General features: G+C 36.7%; 1 protein-coding gene across 1 annotated transcript in view; it reads left to right on the forward strand.

Annotated features, from left to right (window-relative positions):
- Positions 1–19,594, forward strand: part of grin2da (glutamate receptor, ionotropic, N-methyl D-aspartate 2D, a) — a 173,531-nt gene that overhangs the window by 89,725 nt on the left and 64,212 nt on the right. The window contains exon 6 of the mRNA XM_016677562.1: positions 1,047–1,187. Coding sequence (XP_016533048.1) covers positions 1,047–1,187 — 141 coding nt within the window. The remainder of the gene's footprint in view (positions 1–1,046; positions 1,188–19,594) is intronic.

A 19,594-nucleotide genomic window follows, 5' to 3' on the forward strand; every position in this document is an offset into this window, starting at 1 on the left:
ATGTCATCTTGCATGTGAATTACCGATACAAGAAAAAATAATCCCACACAGAGCAATTGTATTTTTCTCCTCTTAATAAGTTGTCAAAACTTGCACATCAGAACCAATAACTTATGGTCCCTAATAGATTGTTGATTACTCTTCTAATGTTGAGCATTATTCTGTGGTATAAATTAAATTTCTTTTGCGAAATGGGAATTGCTGCTGTCCATTTACATTAACATAGAATTCACTGAATTCAAATATCACCTTGTTTTCAACCACAGACAGCAGAGAAAGTCAGTAGAAATATGCTGAAATTTTGGCCAACATCCTCCACCCCACCAGAGATCTGCTACGTGATTCCTGTTCTTACAACAGGCGCCAATGTCGATCAAACAGGATTCAGGATATGATACCAAAAGGGTTGTGATGATAATTTGAAGATAATACAACCCTCTGCATATAAATACTGTTGTTTTTTTTTGTTTTGTTTTTTTTTGCTACAAAAAATAAATCAAGCACTAAGTGTTAATATCCTATCGTTATCAGCATACATGATTTCAGAAACTCTAAAAATAACCTGAAACATTTCTAGCAATTCTTGCAGCAGTACTTCTGTGTAAAGCGATCATTTAATGAGGCTCCTTTCACCCTCCAGGCTTAATTTGTTGTTACCGTGTTTTCTTTAACCCATCCTTATCTTCCAAATTGGCTTATCTAGGATAAGTTACATTAAAACAAAGATGATAAGATCATAAATAGGTATGTTGGATAGTATTTTGTATTCAGATTCAAAAGTCCTTGATATTTTGTTAAAGTAAAAAAAGGATTTCAGGATTTTTGCCTTTAATTTATAGAGCTGAGGGGTATCTTTAATTTCTTTCTGCAGTTTGAAGCTTTTCCACATCTTCAGGTGTACAAGTAAGCTTTTGGGCTTCCATGACTCCGGCCCAGTCAGTCTATGTCCTTTCATAAAATTCCCTTGGACCTCAGCAGTGTCAGAGAAAGACCTTTAAAATGTCCTATTATCCCTGGCTCACATTCTTCTCTTGGCTATCTTGCAGACGTATTGCCAAGGGAGTTTCAGTGCTCACTCACGGGGCGATGGCTCTACGGAGGGACCAGGGGGCCAACAGTCGAGCCCAGTATGCAGGGAACTGCCAGAGTGATGGAAACCACACCCACCGAGTGCCAGACAGGATCAGGTGAGAGGGGGCAAACAGCGCTGAGGGGATGCCTTTGATTGTTATTGCAATATAAAGCTTCAGCTTGAAGGAGTGAATGTCATTCCATTCATTTGATGAGGCATCCGAATTCAGAGCAAAGAGAGCATTGCTTAGATCTCACGAGAGTCAGTGAAAGTTTCAAATGAAGGTAGCTTAACATTGTTCTGTGTTTTGAATTTTGTACGTGTTTTGTGCTGACCTGCACCGATTGAGAGTCTCTGAGTGTAATGCTTTTGGAGCTGGATTATTTTTTGCCACTGTTTATTTTCCAGTAATATTGAATGAATTTTTTTTTCAGGATCATTTTAAGGAATATAAAAGAGGAAAACAAAGAAAAATAAGACATTAAAAGTTATTTGCTGCAACCAGAAAAAAAAACAAACAACAACAACTATAAATCTATTATTTAGAAATAAGCTGCTGGCAGAAATCATCCTGGGAAGTTGTTTCTAGCTTTTTTTAAACACCTAATTCATTTTTTGTTTTCTGTTTAAACTACCAACAAAATATATTAAACAGGGAACACTATTAATACCGGTTTTATTGTTACAAAAAACCACATTAACTAAAAAAGCTATTTTCAAATTTTAATTTCCAAAGGGAAAAATAAAATAATACATAAAACAAAGATGCAATACAAGCTTTGCATTTTTTTTTTTAATTTAGGTGATGCAAACTTCTGCACAATCTCTGAGACTTTCAAACATTCACATTTTAGACAATTTAATTTTCCTGTCCAGAGGGAATGCAGATATGAGGAAGGGACATGTTCCAGGTTTTAACTGCATGCTTGATTGGCTGCTGCTCTCTGGCCCGATGCCCTCAGGGAACTGTTTGGAGGAGTCCGATTTTCCTCTTTTCAGCTGACGGCGTTACAGGAGTTGTCTGTTAACATGCTGCCACTCTGACTGAAGATTTGAATTCAAATATACAAATGCCACTGTTAGAGAATTGAGTGGTAGAATATTCCAAAATGTATTAAGATGTATACATTTACTGTATGAGGAACTTTTTTTTTTATTAACTTTATTTTTTTTATTAAGTGTAATTCCTGAGGCTGAGGCCTAACTTGTTTTCTGAAATATAATTCTTGATTCAGATTGTTAAATGGACTTACTTCTGACCTGGAACACAAAACCAACAACACTTACAAAAAATGTTTTTTTCAGAGACAGTAGATTGATGACGGCATAACATTTTTCAAACATAAACAAGATTTCAGAAGCCAGATGAATAGACACCACAGGTTGCATTCCTGTTCTTTTTTATAAAGTTAGCAGTTTCACTTCAAAAATCGGTGAAACGTTCTATGTCCATCACAGCCTTGCTTTTATATTCTCTCAATCAGCGACAGGGTTGTCTGTCATGCTGACAGGTATTGTGGCTCAAGGCAGTCTTGTTGAAAAGCAGAGATAGTCCCCCGTACTGCTGCATGAATGACACTTGTAATACATGGAGGATTTTATTCTCAAGTGATCCAGCCTTTCTCTAAAATGTTTCTTTTTTGACGTGAAGTTGAAGCTGGTACAATTCATATGTAAATATGTAAGAATTTAGGACACAAAGAATTTCTCACTTTGTTTGAATAAAAATCTAAAAAAATAAAAAATAAAAAAAAAAATACTGTGTTCGCAAAACAGCTTTGCAATATGGCTGCATATGAGCCCCTCCTGCCTCTGGTCATTCATAAACCATTGGCTGCATCACTCTCATGGCTAATGAAACCTAAACTGGCTTACTCTTTAGATTTGACACCTCTGCAGTTTGATCATTACCTAAAGCTGGTGGCCTGGAAACCTAACAATAGCATGCTCTCTTAAACACGCTTATGTCATCTTAGCCCTTTCAGAAATCACAACTCGACTGCCAGAAGCTATCTCAGTCTCAGTTTGAAGTGTTTGTGAATGAACTGACAGTCTCTCTGCAGATTACTGTTTCTCTTTACTTGTAACTGCAGCTGTAAGCATGCAATAAGCATACAAGATGATGAGAAATACAAAGTAGAGTGTACAGGAAAAGGAGGACATTTTCTTAAGATTTTTAGAGAAACTATGAATGGCCATGTTTTGTTTTTTCAAATGAAGTAAAGGTTTTATAATCTGCAAATTGTGCCTTAAAGAACCTGCAATCATAGTAGGGTAATCCAGTCCAGGTTTGTGCATTTATTGTAGCATGTGTGGTTTCCTTTGTAATTGAGGGTTGTCAGCCAATCAGGCGAAATGTCTTCTTTAGGTAACTCAATATGACAACACAGCTCAAAAACTACTTCCTTTCTTGCTTTGAAATAAGAGTCTCAAACAGATGTAATGATGGTTAAGGTAATAGCGCACAACTCCATGCCTAAGTCCCCTAAAAGCTCATGGCACCTGGACAGATGAGAAGTATCAGAAGATCTTATGGCAGTATCCACTTGGAACTGCATCTATCTCCATAATCTGTGCACTTCCTACATGATCTCTTATTCATCAATCCACTGATCAGAGATAATAGAAATGTGACAAAAGCTTTGCTCTCCTCAAGTGTGAAATTGCAGCCGAGGCTTTCTGTAGGCCTGTTTCATGAGCCAGAAATGTTGAATCAAGTAGCATTTCAATGGTTTTTGTCATCATCACCAGACTCAGTAAAAATCAAAATCTGTCATTGAAAGTTTGAGATTTTCAGCTTCAAAGAATTGCTGCATTGACTGTTTTTTTTTCTCTCTTTTTTTTCCCAACAATTTATTGGAAGCATGCATTCTAGGAAGTTACTGTACTTTGAATAATCTCATGTTTTTTAATGTTTTGCACACAGCAAGATTGCATACTCACACATAAAAAAATAAAATATCTGTTTCACAGATCAACCTACTACTGCATAAATAAAACATAAAAACAACACAACTGATCACCATAAATACTGGTTCATAGCAAGCATCCTCAAACAAATAAATCCTTCATTCTAAGGTCTTTAAATAACTCAAGCATCACAGGAATTAGAAAGAAAAAAGAAAAGTCCCTTTCAGTTCATCAAAACAACCAACCCCTTCACTTTGTTTGATAATCAGATATATTGAAAATATAGATAGGAAGCTGTTTATGTTGGTATTAGCTGTCTATGACTGACATCATTTCTTACTTAGTATAAAACACTAAATAAAAACAAAATTAGCTGCATTTAAAACTAAAACCACTTTTGAAAAAAAAAGGCATTCTTGAATCTACAAGAACTCATACTTGGACAACTAGCACTTGTAGACAGTAAATCTCTAAATGCTTCATTTAATTTGTAATTTTTTGTTTAAACCAGACAGCACTTTGTCTTTTATAGAGTGTACAACAAACCTTGATATTGTCATCTGATATTGGTTCATACAAATTTAAAATATAGTATGAATTTCCAGCTAGAAAACATGCAACAGTGTTTCCCACAGGTCGTTTTTCATCACAAGTCCGAAATGCAGGCAGTGCATGCTCCGTCTTCTTCGCCCCATCAATTTTGTTGGGTGTCCATCTGAGTCTGGCCGACATTTAAAGCCGTTTACTCTCTCTACACAATCACTGTTGGTGGAAAGATGGGTCAGCACCACTTCCCCTTAGCTTCAAAATTAGTTATTTGCTTTTCCCGGTGTTGAGAGCCCAGTTACTGTCTGTCCACCATGTCCCCAGTCCGTGTGTCTCAGCTTTATGGGTTTTCTTATTGTCTCCTGAAATGAGTCGGTGAGTGTGAGGGTGATGGTTATGGTTATGATGGTGTTACTGGGATGGCAAGCAGTGCATTTAAGAGTGTGCTGTGATTATAGTTGTGGAGTCAAAACACAGCCATGTAAGAAGCTGGTGTTGAATGTAAAAGTAGAGGAAATATGATTACCAGTCTTTCCTGGCTGGGGTTGGTTGTGTCATGATCTGTGGGTTTGGTGAGGGAAGACGCAGGCAGGCCAGGATGAAGTGAAGATGATGATTTAATGATGATTAACACAGGGACACAGGAACACAAGAAGCTGGCAGAACGGACTGGTTAGACACGACGAGGATCCGACAAGAGACAAAGACAACAGGTTGGGACTAAATACACTGGGAGGGTAATCAAAGAAACGAGTCACATATGGGATCAATCAACAGGGAAGACAGAGACTCACAGGGGAGCAGGCTAATAAACACAGAAAAACCTCAAAATAAATACACAGAAAACACAGATCACAAAGATCAGCCTTTTTATTGCCCAAATCTAGACAAGTGATAAATCTACATTACTAAATAAACAGGTTCATTCTGTTTCATGTTGTAATGAGTGGAAAACCTGTTTGGAAAGCCGGTATGGATTTTACAGCATTCTGTGCTGCTTGGCTCCAAATGTACAATTACCTCTCTGGTTTGGTCTATGTTGGGTGACAAGAACCTTCACCTGTTGTGCAGGTGCCCTTAGCTATCATGCTAAATCCTGTATGGACGATAGGTACATGGCACAAAAACCTGTCCCTTTGCAAACCCAGATGACCTCCAGTAATCTCAAAGACTGGAGTTACTTTCTTTCATTGGCATCATTTGACTTTTGTGACATTCACTTACTGTATTGATTCACTATAGGGTCCTCTGGCATTTGCCTGATAAAACCTCCTTATGCCATTTGGTGGCTATTCTAACAACTCTTTAGTACCAGTTCCTCTTCCTTCATAGTGTTTTGTTGTCTGTATGTGCTGCACTCTGTGAGAAAGGAGAATATGTGTAATCATCTTTAGGGTGACAGATAGATAAAACATATTTAACTTTAAACTCTAAATCTTTCCTTGTGCTTCCCTTTTTAAAAGATCAAAGTCTACTGTCTGAGTTCACAGACAGATACTGAGCAGTGCTATCTGTTATGAAGCTTTTCCATATATATAAAAAAATGTTTCTGTATTTTGTTTTTTATTCACAACAACCCCCCCCCCCCCCAACAGTTGGCCGAGGTGGTTTGGAAGCAAAGCACAATAATAAAATTAAGTATAATAAATTATTATGAAAATTTGAAACCACTTAAAATTAAGTTCATTTAAAGCTGATGTTATTATAGAGATTTATTAACTTAATTTCAAAAGTAATGAGATCAGAGTTTAAATGGTTGCTTCTGCACACATAGTTTCACACCATACCGCATAAATCATTTGCACGAGGATGCAAAATGTGGTTAAACGGCCTCATCAACATTGTGCTTTATCTTTTAATGAGAGGCGTATGAAAACAACCTCCACACATTTTGCTGTTGTCCTTCCTAAAAGTCTGTATTGACGAGTCTGTTGACTTTTTGTGTGTGCTAACAGCTAAAACCAATGTGTATTTAAGAAAAATGGCATCACTGTCACAGCCTCGTGACCCTAATCATTCACCAAAACGCCAGAAAGCCTCCACAGTACAATCTGCACAGAAGGCTGCACAAATAGCAGGACGTGCACACACAGGGGGGGAAAAAGAGATGTGTGAGAGGACTTGAAAGGCAGGAAATGTGTGTCATGCAAGTTTGGCAGGCAGAGCTTGAGACGTGTCGAGGGGAAGGATGGATGAGGGAGGAAAGGGAGTAAATGGAAGACAGAGATGACAGGAGACAGAGGCAGTGATAACGGTGGTGGTGATGTGGCTGTCTACTCGGAAATCATTTTGCAACTTCAAGCTATACAATTACAACCAATGGCAGTGAGCCAGAATGCATGACAAACCACAGAGAGCAGTCAGAATATGGCATTTAAAATATGTGCAAAAGAACAATCTGCACCTCACTGGAACTCACTAAAACACAATGGGAAAATCTAATAGCCTAGTGCCTATAGCTGATCTGGCAGAACAACTAAAGTTATAAATGTATTGAAATAGTGACTGGAAACTTGACATTTGTATTATCTTTACTGTAAATGCATTTTTTTTCTGCTGCGAGATGGTTATTAACATTATCTAAATATCATCTATGCTGATTGAAGACTATGAATACATAAAAATCAAGTGCCAAACAATTTTCATGCTGCTATTAACAAAAGAATACCTAAATGTTACTTGATTCTAAAATAACAGCAAAATCTGCGTTCCGACCTCTGCCCGATTGCACAATGTTTCTGTAATCTACAAACACAGAACAGAAAGATTAAAGCCTGAGAAGTGGATTATCCTGCTACAGAGGTTTTTTGAAGATCGAAGTAACACTTTTGTTCCTTTGAGACCAAGCTGTTCCATATGAAGAAATGCTAAAGCATTATTTATTTTTTGACAGATATTCAAAAGAATCATTCATTTTCGTGGGAAGCATCAGAAAAGTGATTAAACTTTGAGGCAATAAGCTTTTCTTCCAGGACCATCACAACTTCGGGTAATGGTGCTCATAGTGGTAGGAGTTTGTTCTGTAATTGGTGGGTTCCTGGTTCAAATCTTGGCTCCATTTGTCATCCGTGTGTGAATGGGTGAATGACTGAATATAGTGGGGAGCAGTTTGGGGTGCACTGGCTTGTTAAAGCACAATACAAGTACAAGACTTTTACCCATTTGATATGTAAATGTCTATTACATTTCCAGACATTTACATATATGGACTGTGACAATTAAAAACTACCGTTTAAAGGAGAGTCAGGCCCATCCTGACTAAGTCACCAGTCCTTTAGAAAGTAGCAATACATCTCATTAGGACAATTTTTACCTGTACAACACATATAAAGACAGGATTCATAATCAAACCCTTATTGTACCATTGTGTAAATATTTAGGAGTTATGATTCACCATCTTCTTTCTTGAAAAAGCATCACTGATCAAAACAACCAATATATTTCCCTTCGACAGCTGAGGTCCTTTTGAGCAAGTAAAGAAATTCTTCTTGTGTTTCATTCCTCAGTGTTCTGCAGTTCTGCAAAACCGATATGAAAAAGTTTCCTGTGTTAAAAATTCTGCTGTTTGATCAAGTGAAAATTAGCTCCAAGATTGAGGACCACCCATTTGAAAAACTGCACGACCTCATCCTGTCATAGTAATGTGTTGAAATTAGCTAAAAACATTGTCTTTGACCCTGTCCACTCTGCTGTCATCTGGTCAAAGATACATGGTTCCACAGTTTAAATAAGTTTAACAGAGAAATGCTTTTGTACATTAGTCGATCCCCAGTGTGGAATGCCATTACCTTTCTGTACCAGGGACACATCTGAAATTTGCAGCACACTGACCCTTGAAGACTGATATGGAATAGTCCTGGTGTAAGGCAACAAGGATCCTGCATTTTCACACATCCCATTCTGACCCGGGCATCTTTTGTCGGACCTGAGAGTGAACGGTGATCCATCTAGGCTTCAGTGATAATGAATAAATAGCCTTTCCAGTGTACTGGAAATGTTAGTATGTGAGAAGAGTTTCCAATAATTTATATGGAGAATGAAATAAAAGAAATGTTATTCAGAATGGTATGTGAGACTTTTTCTTCAGAGTCATGCAACATAACTTACATTGTAACCTCTCTGGGAAATATTATGAGTCTAAAAGTTTATAGCATGTATTTGCTAGGATTTTAAATAGAATTAAAAAAAAATGTTACAGAAATATTATCGCTTAATATGAATATAATACTTCCACCTCCATACCTGGTGAGGAGGAAGATGCGGTATTTCTCTTTAAATCTAAAAATATATGCTTCATAGGTGGGCAAGGGGTTCGGTCCTTGTGCGTCCTTTCTATATTTTCTCACCTTGATTTTATCGTTTGTTTATAAGAAAGAAAATGAACAAGAATGAATTTGTAAAGCAGCACCCACAAACATTCATTGTCAGCCAGACATAATTGTAATTTTTGTTCAGAACACAAGCTTTGTGCTTTGAAATTCCTTCAACATTGTTTTCTGTTGTTACTTATATATTTAACATTATATTTGGTCATTTGGAGCTTTTTAAGAAAGAAATTAATGATTTGCAGGCTACAATTAGATTTAGGGAATGAGTTATTGCATAAATTGATAGTTTGTTTTACCTATTCTGCAAATGTGCAAAAAAGTAATACTTGGCATAAATATTTCGGTAAGTTGTGACATACTGCCTCAGTTATGCTTAGTAAGATTCTTTGTATCTGATGAGCCTTGAAACTCCACACAGCTGGGTCTGTCACACTTTTTAAATTTGTAGATGTCTTTTTACCTCAGCACCTGAGTGTTAGCTCCCTTTTACCACATGATAGTCTCTTGACAGACTGACTCTCATCAGATTAAACCAGGTAAAAGCCCCAGTTATTCTTAAACGGAACCGATAGAGGGACTTCATTCAACCACTCCAAAGTCAAGAAGGTTTGAAAATGAGTTTGGAAAGGATTTAATCCTTTTCGACAGATAATCATGCAGTGTATTGTACGAGAATATGTAAAATGGGGATATGTTAGCTGAAGGAGAGAATGTCAGATAAAGAATAAAAAACAATAAGGGATGTAAGGAAAGTATTCATTCAGAAGTAAAAAAAATAAAAAATAAAAAAATAAAAAAGCAGTACAGTGAAAATTCATTTTAAAGAAATTTGACTTGGAAACAGAAAAAATAAGTGTGGGCTAAGGAAATAAATGGACAGACATGAGATAGAAAATACAGCAAAATAAAAGAAGAGATAACTGGAGTGGACTGGTGAAACATATTTTAGCTAATTTAGCTGAAACTAAATTGTATATTTTCAGGAAACTGAGATCAGCAACTAAATTACCTCACACTGTTTTTATTTTTACTTTTAAGCTTTTATCTGCACAAACATTGTATGTAATTTTGTTGATGAGAATCTTTCATAAAATTGTGCACAAAAATACTTAGGGCTTCTTCCTCTAGTTCAGATATGTTTTGGGGGGGTTTTTGCCTGTTTTGCAGCTACATTACATTGCTGTGTTACACGTACTGTAAATGCTCTCTTATCATTGGAATCAGAGAATAATATGTGAATTTCATCATAAATAAATGATGTTAGTCTCAGCAGAGATTCTGACAACTCATCAGAGGATGTTTGCACTATGGACTTTAACATTCAGGCAGTTTCTGTGTATCTGTTAAGATTTAAACAAAAACCAATAACAACTCACATGCCACTGATATTTTTTTTGTATTGTAGAAAGGGAGATGTTTGACAGATTCATTCCTTTAATTATTCCATTAATTTCCACTCTGTCTCCTTTATTTGCGCTTTTTAAAAACTTAATAGTTACAAATAACTATGAAAAGCTTGTGTTAAACTTTAACTTTTAATATTTTTGCTTCAACAACAGTATAACGCAACAAAATGTTTTAAAATGTGCCCAAATTTAGACCAAGTAGAAACACTGAGTTCTTTTAAATTAACATTTCTGCTTCTGGGCTCCTGTCACCTTGATGAATTGCAACCCATCTATTTGGTTTCTTTTGTTCAGTTGGAAAATGATATCCATGAACTTTTGTTAATCTCGTTTATGCAGCATGTTTTTAAGCCACTCATAGAGTCTATGCTCATTATCAGTGGTCCTTTTTCCACTCTGTTAGGCACTCCATAACCACCTTCATATTATACTCTGTGCAAAAATACTGGCTTGCAGTTTACCGCTGCACAGTGCAACACAAAACCTCCAGCATGTAAATATGAGGCAGAGTTAGGGTTATTGAGTTAGATTCAACTTTGCACACTGTGCTAAAAACAATGATGGTCTTCTTCTGGACATCGAAGCATAGGAAAATGGACATCTAAAACACTGGAGGGTTTATCAAGAGGTTTGTCTTTTTAAAAATCACTTGAATGTTTTATGAATTCCTTCTACAGATACAGCTTCAAGCTTCTTCACCAAATGCCTTGAAATATCATTCAGTATATCCATTTGTTAAAATACTTCGTGAGGAAACCAGTGAGCTTAAATAAAAACACATTTGGAAAAGTGTTTAGATCTTTTTGGTTCTTCAGTTTCAAATCTTCTATCAAGTTGGCAAAATTTATTTGAAGATTTACAGTTTACAAGGAACAGTCTTTTCTGTTCCTTGTAAAGTGTCTGCTCCAAATCTAGACATATGCACATGATCTTTTCCAGTCTTAATGTGACATACAGTTTTTTATAAATTATGTGCTTCCATTTTCACATGTATCACTCAACTGCCCCCTCTTTCTTGTCTGTTCTTGTCTGTCAACTCTGATTTTAAAGATGTATTTCTATGAGAAAGCTTTTCTTTTCTTTTATTTATTTTAGTTGTTGTTTACTTTGTTGGCTTCAAGCTCAACATTCTTTTGAGCTTTTCAAGCAGGCTTGAACAATAGGCTTTCTATAGATGTCTCAAATTTTGGTTTGGATCATTGCAATTGGTTTTCTCATGTTGTGACCAATCATAAACATGTCATCTTATTGTACAATTTGTGTGCTTTAAAAAATTAAGAATGTGTGTGAGAGGATTGTGTAAGAAAACTTCTCACCCCATAGTTCCTGTAGCTCATCATTTTAGCACCTTCCACTGAAAGATTGGTGCTGAATCTTATGCTATGTTCTCTGACAATGGTCAGTGAAATTTAGTCAAACCAATGAAAAACTGGTTGAAACTTCTATAATTATGTCCTTAGTAATACCCATCATTTACCAAGTCAGAAAAGGTCAAGCTTCAGGTCTTAAAGGGGCATTCACAAAGAAAAGCTCCACTCACGCCAGACTAAAGCGAGGCACTCATCATACCCTTATACATTTTATCTCAAACGCAGCCGAGACCTTTTCAAATAGAATTGCCAGGAATTATTAATAACTGGACAACTGAGCCTCAATTTACATAAAAAGGATTCATTGCCATTATTTTCAAGAGCATTTTTATATGAGTTGAAAAAAGTCTTTCATTACTTTTCCTTATTCGTGGTCATGATGGTCACAAATCCGGAGGCTCACTGAAACGGCATTCCTTTTATTCTACATACTGTTTTAGAAACATATCTACATTCAAGGTTTCAAGAGCCACATTTTTTATTTTTTTTCCTGTACAGAATCTTTACATTCCCATTCGTTTTTTAACATGTCTGGATTGAATTAAAATCCATGCCACCTATGGTTAAAAAACATGAACTGTGCACAATTATGCCCGGAGCAGAATATCTAGACAAATTCAAAGCTTAATTACAAAAAAATTAAGTTTTTATTAATGTTATGCTATTAAAAATTGGACTCATCTTTTTCATCAATAAATTCCCAGTGGAAGAGATGAAATAGGAAAGCGATTTGATGATATCACCCTAAGGGAGCATACATTAGCCATGATAGTCATCTTCCCTTTTATCGCAGGAATTTATTCTGCAAAGTGGAATGTTTTTACACAATATAAAACATCATTGTAATTTAAGAAACTTAAAAAACATTGGGATAACTCGTCTTTGTTTTTTTTTTAAGTGTAAAAGTGATAATTGTGTAAATCTTCCCCTGTCTTTGAAGTTTCTCCATCTCACTCTTTTTTTTCTGCCTCAATCCTTTTAATACTGCCCAATCACTTTCCATCAATCATCATGTCTGCTCTTGTTCCCTGCCCATCTTTATCTCCCACCCTTTCCCCTCTTGGAAAAGTGGCCTCAAAGACTTCTGATGCATCATCTTGGATTCAAACAGGATAATTGGATTTGGAAGTACAGGGTCTGCTGGCAAGGAGGAAGAGAGGACAGAGGACGGGAACACAATGTAGGAAAAAGAGAAGGAGATAAGGTGCAGCATAGCTGGAAGTAAAGAAAAGATAAACAGGAGAGTTGGAAAATGTGTTTGCATCAAAAATGCAATGATGCATAATAACCACAGAGTAGATCAATTTAACAGCTGCACATTATAATTATCAATATTTTGTCTTTGTAGGTTTTAAGTGGTTCTGTAAGGACAGACATAACCTTAGATGATGCATGGGAGCTTCTAGATCATTTCCTATAAGTGGTATGGACACCAGCTGACTGGGGCAGGCGAGTGAGTGAGAGTGCATGGTGTGGAGTTTGCAGCCCAGGCACTCATTGCAATCTTCAGTATCTTTTTTTTTTTTTTTTTTTTCTATTTTTATTTAGCTCGCTTCCTTTTGTTTACAATATTCTATCCACTTTATAATTTTCTAATATTTCTGTTTCTTAGTTTCTTTATCACCTTCTTGGTTTGTATTTCATATCATTTCTTTATTAAGATATGTTCTGCTGATTGCTTTGTAACATGAATTCAATGTTTGTTTTCATTCAGCTTCTGTTTTCTGTTCCTTGGCTTAGTATTCCCTAAATTATGTCCATCTTCTGGTTTCTCACTAAGCTGTTTTCAGTTCAGTTATTTCTTTTTCCAGTTCTCTGGTTCATCTTTCTGGGAAGGTTCTGTGCTCCCTCATTGAGTCTTTTTGTTATCTTATCAACTCTGCCTTCTGACTGCCTGTCTGGATTTGTTTGTGTAAGCGACTCTGAAATTCTCTTGCTAATTCCCATCCTTTGGATAACAAGACTGATTATTTGCAGCTCCGTGTACACATACAGCACATTCACTCACAAATTAGAAACTGCAATGTGTCTGAATCCAACTGATTGTACTTGTGGCATTGCAACCACGGTACTCCTAATACAGTGATGGGACTGCTGTGAAACTGTTATCCTGATGCTGTACTACACATGCGACTTAAAATCCAATGCAGCATCGGAAGTAGTGCACACTGTCACCAGCCTTTAAGCAACTCAGAAGTTCTCTACCAATGACACCCTGGGCACAGGTTGGGAGAAAGACACTGTTTCCCCAAAAGAGCCACAAAGATGTCTCAGGCATGTCCATCTGCTGCTTGGGTCCCAAGACACAGCAGATGTTGTTTCATGAGAATCCTCCAGATAGGAGGAAAAATGCACAATTTATTTTTTTCAATGTGAACTATCTCTGTTAAGCAGCTTCACCTGTTTCTTTCCAATCCTCTAAGCATAAAGGTACTTTGATGTTAGCTAAACAAATGATTCCCAAAATGTTTTTATTCACTCTTAATTCAACAACAAATTTTACACCATCACATCTTCTCTACTTGTTTTTGTTCTTTTGTCACACTTAAAATTTAAAGTCAATAAATAATGACTTCACATACTAAGGGGAAAAAGCTTTCCAAACCAACCTAAATCTAAAGGACTGCATTTCAGACAGTTCACAGCATAACACTTTTTTTTTTCCTTTTTCTCACTTGACATGTTTTACTTCTATGAACTATGAGCATATCATAAAATGCGGATGACCAACTCAGCTTGCAGCTAGTAGTCACCTCCCTGTGGTGAAAGGCCAACAAGAAGGCACGTTCTCCACAAGAAGCCTGAAAACAATCGCATTACGTGAGACCTTATTTAATCAGTGTGGGAGCTTGCAAATGTTCACCTGATCCCCGCAGGTGAAGAACACAGAATAGGTGCTGCTGATATGCAGTTGACTTGTCACATTTGCTTCATGGTAAATTACTCATTGTCAGTAGGTATGAGCAGATCTCCTCTGGCTCTGTGACTTCCTCTGCCACCACCGTGGGAGCCGTCGGCTTTGCGGAACGCATGCAGATGCACTCCGGCACATGAAGACGCTCCCCTGATATCCTCGCTGCGACCTGTCCCATCAGCGCTAATAAAGGCAGCCAAATCAGTATGATGATGGAAGTGAAGTGCTGGGGTGAATGTGTGGTTGCTGGTTTGTGCCGGAGTCTAACATAAGAACTGCCATTCCTGCTTATAATCATGAAAATGGGAATGTAAAAGGCACCTTAAATTCTTCCCGACGCTATTTGATGTTTAAATAGCTGCTCCTCTCCCTCAGCTATTACTCCAGTTCCTCCCACTCACTCCTTTTCTTCTTTTCCACCTTTGTCTGCCTTATTATTTGCCTTTTTGCTCGCTCTGTCTCTCCATTACTTCTTGTTTTCTGTCTGTATTTCTCATTTTCTCTTAACTTTGAGCTTTTCTTTCCTTTCTTCTTATCCCCTAGGCTTCCTGTCTTTGTCTTCCTCTTGCTCTACCCTTTGTTTTTTCTCTCATAGCTATGCTTTCCTTGGTTGGTTACTCTTTTTCTTCTCAATCTCTGTACTTTGAATTGCCTTGTGTATGAATGACGCTTTATGAATAATCATACCTTGCTTGTTAGATATTTTTAATACTTTTAAAACCTATTCCATAACTGCCAGATTAAACCTATTGTATTAGGATGCTGTGTCTCCTTAGCCAGGCTCCTTGAGAGGGTTGGTCACTCTTTCACACTGGAGTTGCCTATGTTGACAGGTGCCAGACAGGAATGGCCACCCATCTCTGTGCCTGTATGCTACACTCTCTGGTGCACGAGAGTGTAGCATCCCTTCTCTTATGTGTGGGGCACTGAGTTCTGAACATATTTTTATGCATCCAACGATGTTCAGATTAAGCACCCTTTTTGGAGTCTCTGGAGGGAGTCCTGGAGAGTACTCCTCGCTGAGACTCCCTGGTTCTGCTGGGGATTCATATGCTCATGTTGGCAGTGACAGTGAGACCAGGAGGGATGCTGTTGGGAGAAAGGTTCCCCATCCTCTGATATGAACCCAAGAAATGTTTTAATATTATATTTCTGTCTTCATCATGGATAGTTCCTAACAAACCAGCACAAGGGTGTCCATATGCACTCTAGCCACAAGGATCCCTTAGGCCGCAGTTCAATTTTAGACTTTATCAGTTCATCTGATCTGCGTTCACATTTCTTGGACACCTCAGTGGAGAAAGGAGGAGCGCTGTCAACTCACCACATCCTGGTAGTGAGTTGGCCTCCTAAATAATTTTTTTTAAGTGATATTTGTGCAAATGCATTTAAAATAGAAAGAACATGATCAGATTCAGACACATCTTTCAGACATGGTTAAGTGTGAGTAAAATCTCTCATTGCATTTTTGCTGATACTTATACTTATTTATATACTTATTTCTTCTTATTCTGTCTCCTAACCATCTTATTTGTGCATCTCCCTGCTGGTACTCTCCTCTAGTCAAACAAGCCCAGGCTCTGCAGCTTTGTTTCAGTTGAGCCTCAGCCATGGCAGGCATTAGCAAACACATGTAATGTCGAGCTTTGCACATCGTCTTGACAACCCCTCGAAACACAGAGTTAGATGATGGAGAGAAATAAAAATTTGTAAGAGAACATGTCACAACACAGTTTATTTTTCCTTAATTGCACAGAAATAATTTGCAATTATTTATGTGCAATTATTTCTGTGCAATTACATGTTTGCAAACATGCAATTGCAAACGTGTTATTTGCAATTACATGTTTTATAACAGAATTCTAGAAACAGATTAACATAATTAAATGAAATTCAATTTAGTTTATTCACAATTAAATGCTTCTAGTTGAGTGTTGGTAATTTGGTTTTGTATGAAAATGGAATATATTTTCAACAAAATAAAAATGAAAGCCTCTCAGTTCACATAGAGAGAACAAAATAACATTTATTGTTTTAAAGAGAGGGCAAAAACAAAATTAGTATATCAACAATTTCTATTCATTATGTTAAATCAATTTTAATCTTCTCACTTAAAATGCAAGTATAACCCTGGTTAACATAGCCCTCACAAAATATAAGGATTTTCATAAAAATAACTATAAAATGGATAAATAGACAATAAATAAATACATTGAGAATAAATAGATCTTAAAATAGCTAAACATCCAAAAAAATTCATTGAAACATTCGTAAGGTTGTATTTTATATTATTATGTTTTATTTAGTTTAAAAAGACATATATTTTATTTTGTCAGCAATTAAGACGGTTAGGCGTGAGTAAAATCTCTTATTCTGAAGGGTCATATTGATGTGTAGCCCATGTGACTAGCTCCAGCCAACCAGGTTCTCTGGCGCCAGAAGCAGAAAAAAAAACGAAGCAGGGAAAATGAAGTTGTACTGTAAAAGAGGGGAAAAATAAGAGAAATCGACAATCAAAGAGTCTACCTGCTGTCTAAAAGCCTTTTTCCATTTTTGGAGGAGTTGTTTTTCTTCTCTTTTTTTTCCAATCTGACTGCGTTCGGGATAGTATGTAATCTGGACTTGGTGAGTTAAAAAGTGTATTTTATTTCCTGTGTGGGGGATGTTATTTGTAAGATATCTTTATTTCATTGAAACGGAAAGCTGAAGTAGCACATTTATGTTCTATGCTGAAAACCGTGGATGTAACTGATGAACTGATGTGGAGCATGTCAGCCCCCCGACGCACGACGTACAGCAGCCAAATCGACGAATATATATTACTTTATTCAGTTCGGAATAAAGCTGAACGAACTTATGTTATGCTCTGTTGGTTATTAAACCAGGTCTTTAAGGTTCTGCTGGAAAATTGGACCCTGAAATTCAGAGTCCATTGCTGCGTTGGATTCCGTGAGTGAGAAACAAGATGGCGAGCGGTAAGACAAGGAGCCTTTTAACTGCCATCTAGCAGGAGCTACGCCCTCTGCTGGACGTTGTGAATCATCCAAACTGGTATGACCCGCCCATAGAACCATAACCTAGTAAATAAATAGTATCCTTTAATACCAAAGGTTAGGTTAAATTTCAAAGCAGGGATTAAACAAAAATATTCTGAAAGAAACAGGGAAACTATGGATTGAATTTTGTATTAAATGTATGTCAATCGTTTGTAATATTGTAATATTGGCATCTATATTGAGGCATACTCTTGCTTGAGAATTCTTTTGACATATCCAAGAAAACATATGTCACAACCTGATTTAGCCTGAGTTTTACTTATGTAAACTGAAGTCTTCACATGCATATTTTTGTAGACTAATGAAAGAACAATAACAGTTATTCCACATTCTGTATGTCAGAAGCTAGTTGTGATTTAAACTGAATAAAAAAAAAAAAACTGCTTATGCTTGTTTAGTAAATGTAATTATTTGCATTAAGGCAAAAACAGGTTGACAAAAGTAAGACCTAAGGACAAGGCCAAATGTAAAAAAAATGATTTAAGCACATCAACAAGGATTAATGTAAAAAAACATAAAATAAAGTGGAAAAGAGATAAACAGTGTCTTCACAAAATGAAATGTTTTGTTGCTTGGTATTCTCCTTTTTATCTTCAAAAACCTTTGCCTTTGAGAAATCAAAACTCCAGCCACATAAATAATGTCATATGTGTCAGCAAGTTATTTTTTTTTAATCCCAGTGCATCTAGATTCCAAAACATGAAGCAATTATTCTTCTTTAAACCAGAGAGGAAAGGCATATTTCTTTCACACATCTAATTTTTAATATTTTTGTCTCCTGGCTTGCTCTGTGTCCTCCCCATTAAATTTTTTGAGTGCCTTTTCCTTTCCACAACTCCTGTTTCCCGTGTGACAACTCCAGTCCAGAGCTGTGTACCTTAGACATTATTGATTTTATTTCATTGTCTCACACCATCAGTGCTTGGCTCTCATGAGCTCTTGAGCCATCCATTCATCATTATTTCAGAAATCACATGTTATCGACACAAACTGGTGTTTCACACACCAGTTGTGCTGGATCCCACGTGACTGCATAGCCTTGAAATCTTAGGTTTGCCCTCCATCAGTCATCCTTCTGTCTCTAAATGATTGAAGATCCATACTTATGAACTGTCCAGCTCTCACTTGGAAGTGGATACTGGACCTTGAAACCAACAACCATTTTTTGCTAAACCTCTCAATATGTTTGCATTTAAGGAGGACATACACTATTGGAAGCTGTGAAACTTGTGTATACATGCTCAATAACATATTTTTCTCAAATAGACTACATATTGTAAAAAAATAAAAAGGCCATTTTATAGATGTATATTGTTCATAAAAACATTGGAACAGCTATTTACCAAATGTACAGGGACAATAGTCTAATATTCAATAATGTACAGTGTTTTCAAACCCTTTCTCTATCATAACAACACCACTGTCCTCATGGACCCATTGACTATTATGTAAGCACTTTGGTGGTGACCGTTAAGGGGTTAAAGTTCACTGCATTCATGACAGCTACTGATGTAGACTGATGTAAGAGTTTCTGTTCTGATAGATGAAAAGATTATGCTTTTTATAAAGTCTGAATCAGTAATTAAGTTTCTTTTAACTGTCATGCACAAAAAACATTGTAACACTTGCTGTTAAAAAGATCCTAAATTAAGCAAGATTTGCAAACAAAATAGTTGTAGCTATTTAGCATGAAGACTAGCTAACATGGGTGCAGTCTGCCATAGTTCTGACCTCCAGACGGTGGCCAGGCATTTCTATTGGTATCAGTAATGCTCATGGAATTTGCATCAACAGGCATTTATGTGCATGCTTGCTGAATTCACTTGGTAACGACTTTGCATGGAGAAGCAATGCACCCATTAATGAGGACACAACATTTGTAGGGAGAGATGATGTCAGAGGCAATGTGAGACAGGTGACTGACAAGGGCTGAAGCTATGGCATACTAAATCCTACAGGCACAACTTAAAAAAAAAAAAAAAAATTTAAAAG

The sequence above is a fragment of the Poecilia formosa genome, unplaced genomic scaffold, assembly GCF_000485575.1.
Source record: "Poecilia formosa unplaced genomic scaffold, Poecilia_formosa-5.1.2 Scaffold158, whole genome shotgun sequence".
NCBI lineage: Eukaryota > Metazoa > Chordata > Actinopteri > Cyprinodontiformes > Poeciliidae > Poecilia > Poecilia formosa.